We start from the raw sequence: 11,523 nt of genomic DNA, 5'->3' as shown, positions 1-11,523 counted from the left end.
AATTGAATATTCAATTTACACAAAAATATTTAACATAAAATATATTACCAATTTTAATCTAAAATATTTAGGTAATTTTAAATTTCATTCTTGTATTAGCATAAATTATCCTTAGTTTTTAGTAGCTAAAGTTAAGCATCGTTCAGGTCTCTCAACCTTGTTCAAACGTGGCTGCTCAGTGTCAAAGTAAAACGTGTGTCGGTGTCCTTTATCGCTTTCTGTAATCTGTATTATCTTTTCACATTTTTTCTATTTAAAATAGCAAAGGGTGGCAACAATAACAGAGAAATCTTTTCTGTAAAAATAATAATAATAATAATAATAATAATCTAATCTTCCCTGATTTATTAAATATAATAAACTAATAGTACAGTATCATTTAAACTTTTTGACTTTTGGCGGTAATAATAAATTTAATAAAAAAAAACTGTGTAATTGATTATAACTGTAAATTACTTTTATCAAAGATACAATGTGTGAAGATCCATTATAACTGTATGTCTAATATAAATGTGAAACAACTTTAATTTCTCCCAGTAATTTTATAAAGTATAATTTGTCAACAATAATATATGTTAATTATATCTAATTTATTTATATTAAGAGTTCTTTTTTAAATTATTATTGAGTTAATCTTTTTTTTAAAAACTAATCGCTAAAAATATATTCGATACATATTGAAAATTTTTAAAATAAAATTGAAATAAAATAAAATTTAAAAATATTTTCAAAACTTTTAAAATTTGCTTTACTCTTTTATATTTATATCATGACTCCTAAGTAATTCTTCCGAAATCAAACTCTTCCAATTTCAAATTATACTACTAAAAGGTGATGATGCATTGGTCAACAGAACCGGGTTGACTATAAAGTATGAAAAAATTAAAATTTACATTTATAATTAATGTTGATAATTAATTATTGTTGTTATTATAAAAAGGCTAGCATAGTATAAAAAGATAAGATATTTGGTTCTCACCTCAAATAGCAATACACACCATAACACCATTAACCAAACCACATACACTTTCCCTCTTCACTTCACTTTTACTTTCACTTTTATTTTCTCTCTTAAAAACACACACTCTTCTCTTCTCTTCTAAGCAACAAATTATTAAACACACCATAACCCCATTCATTATTTCTTCTTGGATCTATCTCACCAAAAGAAACACTCTCATTCTTTCTTTAAAAAAAATGGCAACATTTCACACAAAAACATTAACACTATGTTCTTGTTTCATGGTAATGGCTTTGTCTCTCATCAACTTTCATTCTCTTCCAACAATGGCGGCAGATCAAACCCTAAAAACCACTACCAAGGATGATGTCAAGTGCACCCCATGTGGCCAAGTCCCATCGCCGCCGCCTCCCTCTCCGCCGCCGCCGTCTCCGCCTCCGGCCACCTCAACCAACAACTGCCCTCCACCACCTTCTCCTCCATCATCCGGAAGCGGCGGCGGCGGAAACACTTACTACTACTCTCCACCGCCACCCTCTCAGTACTACTATCAACCGCCGGCCTCCACCGGAAGCGGCGGAGGAATCGGCGGAACTTACTATTCTCCACCGAACTATAAAAACTACCCGACACCACCTCCGCCGAACCCAATTGTCCCTTACTTCCCGTTCTACTATCACACCCCACCGGCGGCATCCACGGCGGCGCCACTTCCGGCGGCGGTTTACGGTGCTGCTTTGTTCTCTTTTCTCGTGGCGTTGCTTTTGTAGAAGAATTAAAAAAACGGTGGGAGTAATTTGCATTAGATTTGACAGATCTAAGGAAAATGAAATGAATGAGAAGAGGTTTCAGTTTCGGTTTCAGTGTGGCGCAGAGGGGCAAAACTGTACTTTCATGTCTGAGTGACAAGAACAAGAGATCTCTTTCTTTTGAAGCTGCAAAGGTTCTCTCTTCTTTCTTTCTTCTCAACCTTTGTTTATGTCAAAGTACAATGTTGTTATTCCCACTAATCATTCTTGTTCTTTTTTTTTTTTTGGATTATTTTTAATTTGCTAGTGGTAATATAGATTGATCTGCAATTTGTTCAAATTTTGTAATTGTATTTAGTCTTTTAATTTTGGTAATTATTAGTATGAAAATGGAAGGGGAAAAAAAGAAGAAAAAAGAAAATAATATATTTCGTTTCCGTTTAATAAATTAGTTTGTAATAACCATATGATTAATTCTAGTTGAAATGTTGAATACTAGTATCATCTGAAATTCTCTTTATACTTTTTTCCATATTTATATTGTTCAATTTAATTGATCTTTCTTTAATTTGTTTTCTCTACACCTTTGTGAGCACACTGTTTTAATTCTCCAAAAAATAGATTATTGGAAAATAATTTATCAAATATTGACAATTATAATCATTTTTCAAATTAAATCACAATTTCAACTTAATTATCGGCGATCATTAATTATTTTGGACGGATTTATTAAACCGAGAATCAAATTTTTAACTAATACATGATAAGTAATTAAGTATCAAATTTTAAAGGAATCATTTTATAACAAACTAAGTATTTTAAGGGGATTAATGGTTTGCTTATTTGGTGAATTCATCTCATTATATAAACGACATAACTAAAGTTTAGGTTGGTAAAATATTTATTTTTTTAAAATAGTTTATAAAAATTAGTTTTTAAAAGTTAGCTCTTTAAAAATTATAGTATCTGTATTTGGTAAATTAAATTAAAAATAATTTTTAATAAGTATAAATAATAATAAATATATTTGATAAAATAGTTTTTAAAATTAAAAAATACTATAATAAATATTAATATAAAAATTAAATTGGATATTAATTAACAAATGAGATTATATTAGACTTTTTAATTTTGATAAGTACAAAGTATTTTTAACTTTTAAAGATTACAAGTAACACGTAAATTTTTTATTTATTAAATACAAAATAAAATATTTATACTTTTTAGAAATATAAATATTTTTTTAAATTTTACCAAATTAAATCCAAAAGAGAGTGAAGCTAAGGTGAATTCAATTAGGTAAGTAAGTAATAACTATGCCAAAAGTTTGCCAACCAGAAATTGAAATTGCTGCCATGCGATTGATGAGAAGTTGAGGAAGAACAAACTAAAAATTTATATCTAGTTAAATTTATGTAAAATTGATAGTTAAAAATTGTTAATTTAATAGATTTAATTAAATTATTATTTAATAATTTTAAATTATTAATTTTACATAAAATTAACTATATTTAAAATTAATTACACGTGAGATTTTACCGACAAATAAGTAATATTGTGGCTAAGAGGGAGGGTGACAACATGCTTAGCTAGACAAACTAAGGTGAATTTCATACAGGACTAATTAAAGTTCCTTTACATTATAAAATTAATTAGTTTTAATTTTGAGCTGTTGGATTCATTCGGTCTTTAATTCATTCTCAAGTCTAATAGGAATTAGGAAGTGACCACTATGTATTAAGCATCTTTGTCAATTAATTAATTTAAGGTGCACGCTCCTTGTTTCATTGATCCGTTGTTAGTATAATTTTTTTTCTTTGATTGAATCAATTATCAATTAGTATAAATAAACGTTAATATTTTGCTTCCTAATGTTTTATTTATTTATTTATTTTTTCTACGTTGGCCCACCCAATGTGGGGAGCGTTTTCACTCTTGCCGCTTCCTGAACAGAAGCTTCCATCTTTTAAAGAGTAAGAGAATAATTTTGATTCCCAGACTCAGAGTTTTATAAGTTTATTTTACTTAAATTTATATATTTAAATAATTTTTTAAATAATAAATTTTAAATTAGTTATTTTCATTAATTAATAATATATGATTGATTATTTGTATAAAATTCTTTTATATTAATACTAGATGAAAATTATATATATTACAACTTCCATTCTATCAATATATACACCATTTACTTGGTCCAAATATATGTAATTTACATCAATACAACCGACTATTTCAAAAAAATAAATTAATTTTTCTCAGAAAATTTAAATACTATGACATTCAATATTTTTCATATTTTATAAAATGTGATATTATTCTCCTTTATAAAAGAAAAATAGCACTAACTTATTTTTGGAAGAAAATAATGTTAATTTCGTCTATCTTTAATAAAAATTATTATTGTATAACAGTGTGTACCCTTTTATATTATTTTGACAAAAGATTCAATTATCCAACAATTTTCATAAATAACATTACTTGTAATTGTTTTATTCAAAAATATTATGCATATACAAAAAATTAGCTACAAAAATTAATTATTATATATTTGTATATAAATATATTTGTTATTTAATTTGTTTTTAATATATATTTTATATTAATAATTTATTTAATACTTGATTTTTTGTGTATACTTAGCACAGTAAAATTATATATATTTTAGAATGAAATGATAAATAAACCTTTAAAAATTTATATTTTAAACAAATTAATTTTTTAAAAAAAATACTAATAAAGTCATCTAAAATAACATATATAAAAATAGATTATATAGATTTACATTTAAGGACTAATTTAAAGATAATAAATTTACATTTATTATTTTAAAAAATTTTATTAATTTTTTTAAAAACTAATCTATTTAAAATATAAAATTTATTTATGCTTTTACTCTATATTTTATTTCTCTTGAGCTTAGGGGTCCCAGTATATAGTATATACCCATGCCATAACAATAGGGCGGCGTTTGGCTACATTGAGTATTATTGTGGATTTGTGGCAAACAAGAATATTGGCAATGGAATGTGGATACCTAATAAGTTGACATTACACCATGAATGTGCGGCATCATAGTTTGATCCCATGCATCCATGACTATCATAGTTACTGTGTTCCTCTCCTCCGTTTTGATTTCAGAGTCCCTCGTGCATGTCAGAATTACCTTCCATAACCATTTTCTGACACTAATCATTTCTGCCTGCGTTTTTTAACCAATCAATCCTCATGAAACCGTTGGCGATTTACTTACTCAACAAGTAATCACCTAACACTTTAGTTAATATAATCCAAAATGCCCATAATGTGGTGCTATTTACTCAAAAGAGTTAAAAGTTATTATTTTATTTAAAAGATATAAAAATAAATAATTTTTAAAAAATCAAAACTTACTACAAAAAATAAGTTAGACAATATTTAGTCAAAAACTCATAAACACCATAAAATTGGCCTTTAAAATATAGTCATCTACTTAATTTAAATGATACGGTCAATTTATCTTTATTAAATACTATTTATTTTTATTTTTTTGGTAAACTAATACTAAATCATTAAACAAAATTACTAATAAATCCCATTTATCACATAATAGACCCACTAGTTATTGGTAAATGGTATTGGTTACCTAGCACATGATAGATTAATTTAGAGGTTTTAACCATAAAAATTGAAAAGTCGTTATTAAAAATAATACTGAAAACTATTATTATTAATGTTTGAATTTTAAATTTTTTTTAGATATTTAAAACTATTTTATATTGATAGTATATAAAAATTAAATTTATTTATTATTTAACATTTTTTGTTTATATTTATAAGTGGCTCAACTAATATGAGATTCTAACTAATTTGGATTAGTCAAGTGGTTTTAGTAGTTTATTTAAGCAAGTGTTGAGGATTAAAATTTTGTCTTTTATATATAATTTATTGATTAACGGCAAACCCTTAAATAGAGCTATGATTTACGAAAAATTAGTCTTTAACTTACCAAAACGGAAATACCATGAAAACAAAAAAATTAATACGCAACTCTATCAGCTTAATCAGGCTAAGAGTTTAATCACTCGCATAGTATATACCTAAAATGATAGATTTTATTTTGGGTAAAAGAATGTAATAAGTGATTTTCAAAAAGAAATATATAGCATCATTTCCTCTAGTTAATTCTAATGATATATATGTGCCACTCTAAAACTAAAAGCTCCCCATGTTGAGAGTTGAGAGTTGAGAGCATGTGCTGTCAATCACTTTCTTATGAGAAACCAACAGCATGATACATTATTGATAGGTAGGGTCGCACCTTACTTGGTTCCACTATTTTTTTTTTCCATCTGTTGATGAGTCACAAATATGCCCTATATATTTAGATATAACCTTCAAACTTTAGGGTAAACATGCAACATTACCCTTTTTCTATTTGGTCTGATCTTAGAAGATCTTGCATACATTATTCAGTAAGAAGTATCTTTCTTTTCTTTCTTTTTTTTTTTTCCGAGAACAGCCAAATTTCTTTGGTTGATAATTATTCTTTCTTTATCTGTATTAATTGTCTCTTTTACTTTTTGAATTTATTAAAATTTGAACACACTTTTGTATGTCTAAAATACTAGAATCACTAATTTTTCAAAGAGTAAAACGAAGAGATAATTAATTTAAAAAAAAAGAAATTATATTATATTCTTGTATTAAGGGAGATGAAGAAGAGAAAGAGGCTAAAGTATATATGTTAATGTTGCTTTAGTTTTCTTAAAATTGTATTTTGATATTTTTATAAGGAATTTGTAATTTTGCCTAAGATGTAGTAAATTTTTGTTAGTTTTGCTGACCAAAATATGCAACATTCTATCATCAATGTGCTGCGAAATCATTATATCTTAGAATTAAGAAACTCTAGTTCGGCTTTCCATAAAAATTAAAATATCGTCATACCTATTATTAGTATAAAAACAGAAACTATTGATATACCAAAATACTCATAATAATTTCCTCTCTTCAAAACAAAAATTGGGACAAATCACAAATGTATTGAGAGCATTTTTAGCTGGAAAGCACGTTACTCATGGCAACTATGATGCAAAAGGGGGCCTACCGGTGTTGTAATCTTGCTATTTGGCATCCATATAAAAAAATATTAAGAAAATGAGAAAAATTAAAATAAATAGCATTGCCTATACAATAAACGACGCCAATTCTAATAAAAAATATTTTTGATGAACTAGCAAGTAAAATAGATGTATTTAGTGTAGCACAAAGAAGCATTATATCTATCCCCTTGATTATTCCATAACCAAGCGATTTGATTATATATGGCTTGTAAACAAAATGTTAATTGAGATATATATTGTGTATCACAAAATAAATAAACTATAGATGGTTACATCTAAAGAAAAGGGGAAGGGGAAAAAAAGGCTGCATAACTGAATTTGTACACTTAATTTTTTGACTTGTTGACTTTTAAAGTCAATCGAAATTATTATACATTATTTTCCCTCCTATTTGAAGTTGAATAAACTAGTTTTGCTGTATAACAGAGTAATCATGATTAAAATTAAACAAATAAAATGACTCTCAAAATTATCAGTTTGAGAAAGTAAAATTATTGTTGAGTTATTGAGTATACAAATAAAACCTATGTCCAGGCATGGATGATGATACGACTTCTGATTTTTTATTTATTTAATTTCTTGGTTACATACTTACATTAGACTGTGTTTGGCATTTTTAGTGATTTTACTTGTTTGTTGAACATTGGAAACTAGTAAAACTATAACTTGGTCCTTTAAAGGTCATGTAAAATCTCAAACCCAAGACTACAGAACACACAGATGGTGAGAGAGATTAACAAGGGGATATGTAAACCATAAAATTTGGTTTCCGAATACTCAAATAAAGTAGATTCTATATAAAATGACCAATACAACTACGACTCAATGATTAATAGGACTCAGCAGCATTCAAGACTCAACAAAAACCCTCCCACTCCAACCAATAGGCAATAGCCACATCACACGGGACCTTGATTTTAATGCACCATAGAAACTTGGATACTTTCTCCAGTAGCACACATATATTCCTTGCATAATATACACCGCTGGCAAGGTCATTATGCAGCTGCTGCAACCCACCAAACCCCCATTCTTATTTTGGACATGGCAGTGTAGACTGACCCACTCCCTGCACCTCATTGACCACAGACACAGACCGGACTACGACCAGACACCACGATGCGCAGGGACCAAAACCCTCTTCCCTCCCAACTTACCTGACCTACCTGGACTTGACTCGAACAGAGACATTTTAAGGCATACTTACCCACTCAGCAAAGTGTCTTCAACTAAAGTTGAATCCGCTAGATGGGACTGGAACCTCATTGCCACCAAAACTGAAACCAGGTTGAGCAACATCGCCTGGAGGTAGTGTCTCATCTTCATCCTCCAACCAATATGTTTCGAGAATTTTAACGGCCTTCTCATATATTTCATTATTGTCATGACTCTGCAGGTTTTCAATTTTCTCCAATCCTTCAGCATCATCAATCATCTGAGCATACAAGTTAACATCTCCACTGTTACCCATGGCCTTCTCAGATTCCCCGACCTTTAGAATATTCTCCAGACCTTCTAAACAGACGGTGACAATTCTTGGGTCGGGACAAACAAGCAGATCACACAGAGGCTTAATGCAACCTTGGTTAACCAAATACCTTGTAAACACATAAGATAGGTCAATACAATGATGCCACAATATTAACATTATGAACCTCAACCAATAACAAGAAACAATGACATACTTGATCTGCTCATGACTACCACCAGATGTAGCATTAGAGATTGCCCATGCAGCTTCTTTTTTAATGTCAAACTCAGCATTTTGAAGAAGATTGACAAGGGGAGCAATCAGACCAGCTTCAATAACAGCCTACATCAGACATAAAATGTATAAAATACAGAGAGCATTTCATTGAATATGCCAACAAGAAATCAAATTCTTGACAATGAAAATAAAATAAAATTAAAACCCACACAGAATATCATAAAGATTCAATTATTACAACACCACATCAGCATTTCAAATAACATCCATCTCCACAGATTTCATGACCAACCAAAGGAACAGGAGAACGAAGTCTCAGTCAAAGGTTAGGGATAAATGGGACAAAGTCCAATAACATCAAATTGTCACGGGTTCCATTGAGAAACTAAATTTTACATGATATACAGTGCAAAAGAACAAATAAAAGGTAAGAAAACATATCAAATAGTAGACTCAACCCAACATGTGATTCAACATCAATAGAGCACCAAATAATTGGGATTAACCGGCTTGCCTGTATTTGATCTCTATTTCCAGCTGTAATGTTTGAAATAGTCCAGCAAGCTTCTTTCTTGATGCTCTTTTTGTGATTATGCGTCAACAGGCTCATAAGGCATGGGAGTGCACCATGATTGATAATAGCCTACAAAATTTTAAGTTAGGAGATCCTTGCCAAAAACACATGCATTACGTAACGAAAAAGATCTGGACCATTATTTCACCTAAATAAAATTTGAATAGAATGAGAACAAATTTGGTACAAAGTAATTATTACACCTGTTAACAATCATTACCTGAGTTTGAATGTCGTCCCCTGTCACAATATTTCCCACAGTACGAAGAGCAGGAATCAGCACCGAAGGAGATGGGTGCCTTAAAAATATGTAAAAACATTTAGTAAGTTCAATAATCGAATAAGACAATTTTTTATTTACAACATTTTGAAGAATTAATACCCACAAAAGAAGCTGCACCAGCCTGCTACATACACCTGCCTCAATAACTGCTTGGATTTTGTCATTTGTTCCATCAGAAAGATACGAAAGTGCCCAGCATGCATCTGTCAGAACCTCTTCATCATTTGAAAAGACCAACCGCTCAAGAGTTGGAAGTGCTGGCTTCACCTGTCCATCAATATTTCCAGAATCAGAAAAATGTCAGAATTTGGTTCTCTTACAGCTTTGATATAAATTAACTAGCTAAGAGATAACAATAATTACATGTTCAAATGGAGGCTGTGGCTTCCCCCTGCAGAAGTTTGACAGAGTCCATGTGGCATTTCTCAGCATTGAAAGTTTAGCATGCTCATTCAGCTGGGCTAATAGTGGGATCAAAGCACCATGGCTGAGAACAAGATCACGGCACCTAGGAGAGTCACCAGCGACATTTCCCAAAGCCCAAACAGCCTGAAATTTTGTAGTTTATGAGTTCAGGACAACTCCATGAAAATTTTAAAACAGAACAGCTTGTATTCTAGCATCAACTACCTGTTCTCGAACATCATCACTTGGAGAACCAAGTAACTTCACAAATATTGGGACTGCCCCGTGATCAATTACCACCTTAGTGTTCTCAGAAGTTCCAGACGCTATGTTTGTGAGAGCCCATGCAGCCTCAAACTAAATCAACAGCAGATCACATAAAAAAATCAACGTAACAGAATTAAATATTGAACACAATAATACACGGACATCTTTGTACCAGATCTTCTATGACATGCTAAGAACATACTTAACATAAGTACATGTTTGATTTAAAAAACTTTTGAACTCCAGTACAATAGCAAATGTAGGTAAGAGATCATTTGAAGTTAGGATAATGAAATTACACAGAATTTGAGTTTGTCTAAATGTTTTATTGAATTCTGAATAAATGAGATCCCATCCCTGAAAATTTACCTCTCAATTTTTATCGCAAGACAAAAACAAAGCCTAAATTAAAAACAAAATCCAAATAAAAAACATAGAAAGCAGTGAGACTTATATATATTATGAAATATTATCAATTCTCAATATTATATATGTCATGTCGACTTATAATGTTGCAACAGGCATGTCTCCTGTGTGTGTATTATGTATAGCCTTCAGTAACTTATGTAAAAGGAACAACACACAAGCTCCAATGTCCCAAAAATAGAATCGAACCTGAAGCTGGGGGAAATCGTCCCTATGGAGAAACTCAACAAACCGTGGCACAACACCAGCTTGGATAACTTCCTCAATTGGTGGGCTGCGCTCTGCATTCAGAACACAACAAATACATTGCGATTTCAACAATTAACACACAGAATCAAAGCAAACATAGTTAATTAATCAAGAACACAAAAGGAAACCACAATCCATCCCCAGTTACCGATTGAGAGCAACTTCCTAAATTGTGTGGTAGCTTCCAGTTGCTGGCTGTTATCATTGGACAACACCCCAGCGACCATAGCAGGAAGACTCTCCAACTGCCAAACAACAAACATCAAAATCATTTCCATAACGAACTAACAAACTAACCATCACCACACCTAACTTACCAAAACCACCACACATATGATGTTATACACAATAAAGAAATGAAATCAACCGCAGGCGTACGATCAATAATCAGATTTCACGAGATTCAAAATCGAAAGAACCAAATCGAGTCCAAATTCTACTTTTACCTTTTTCTCCATGATGGATGAGGCTTGGACATTGGTTGGAAATTGTTGCTGCTGCTGGAGAAGCTGTTGAGCTTGGAGGCCCTCGCGGCGCTTCTTGAGGAGGCTCTCCTCGCGCTTACTCTTTCGGATCTCCACCATGTTGTCCTCCCTCCTCCGGCGACCCTCATCGGCGTCCACCGCCACCTTGTACCGGTTCCGGCGAACCTTCGTCCTCTCACTAGGCCTCAGAGACATCGTCACCAACGATCAAAAACCCCTAACCCTAGATTCGGAGATAGATCGAGAGAGGGAAAATGAAAAAAACCCTAGATTTTCTAATCGAGAATTTGCAAAGTGCTGTTGTGTGCTTT

The 11,523-nt window shown here is 31.0% G+C and overlaps 2 protein-coding genes across 2 annotated transcripts; one reads left to right on the top strand and one right to left on the bottom strand.

Annotated features, from left to right (window-relative positions):
• The first annotated feature begins 1,287 nt into the window (after positions 1–1,287).
• Positions 1,288–1,731, top strand: LOC107483476 (leucine-rich repeat extensin-like protein 1). Its single transcript, XM_016104093.1, has one exon. The coding sequence runs from the start codon at positions 1,288–1,290 to the stop codon at positions 1,729–1,731; it is 444 nt and encodes a 147-aa protein (XP_015959579.1).
• A 6,274-nt stretch (positions 1,732–8,005) lies between these two features.
• LOC107483494 (importin subunit alpha-2) lies at positions 8,006–11,523 on the bottom strand. The gene is made up of 10 exons (XM_016104110.3): positions 11,174–11,523; positions 10,876–10,972; positions 10,668–10,759; positions 10,011–10,142; positions 9,744–9,929; positions 9,484–9,647; positions 9,318–9,396; positions 9,038–9,166; positions 8,501–8,628; positions 8,006–8,413 (listed from the first exon to the last, which is right to left on the bottom strand). Exons 1-10 carry the CDS (start codon positions 11,405–11,407, stop codon positions 8,041–8,043), a joined length of 1,614 nt encoding a protein of 537 aa, XP_015959596.1. The 5' UTR covers positions 11,408–11,523; the 3' UTR covers positions 8,006–8,040.

The sequence above is a fragment of the Arachis duranensis genome, chromosome 4 (assembly GCF_000817695.3).
Source record: "Arachis duranensis cultivar V14167 chromosome 4, aradu.V14167.gnm2.J7QH, whole genome shotgun sequence".
NCBI classification, from domain to species: domain Eukaryota; kingdom Viridiplantae; phylum Streptophyta; class Magnoliopsida; order Fabales; family Fabaceae; genus Arachis; species Arachis duranensis.
The sequence above is the reverse complement of the archived record's forward strand: the minus strand, read 5'-3'. Positions and strand labels throughout refer to the sequence as shown.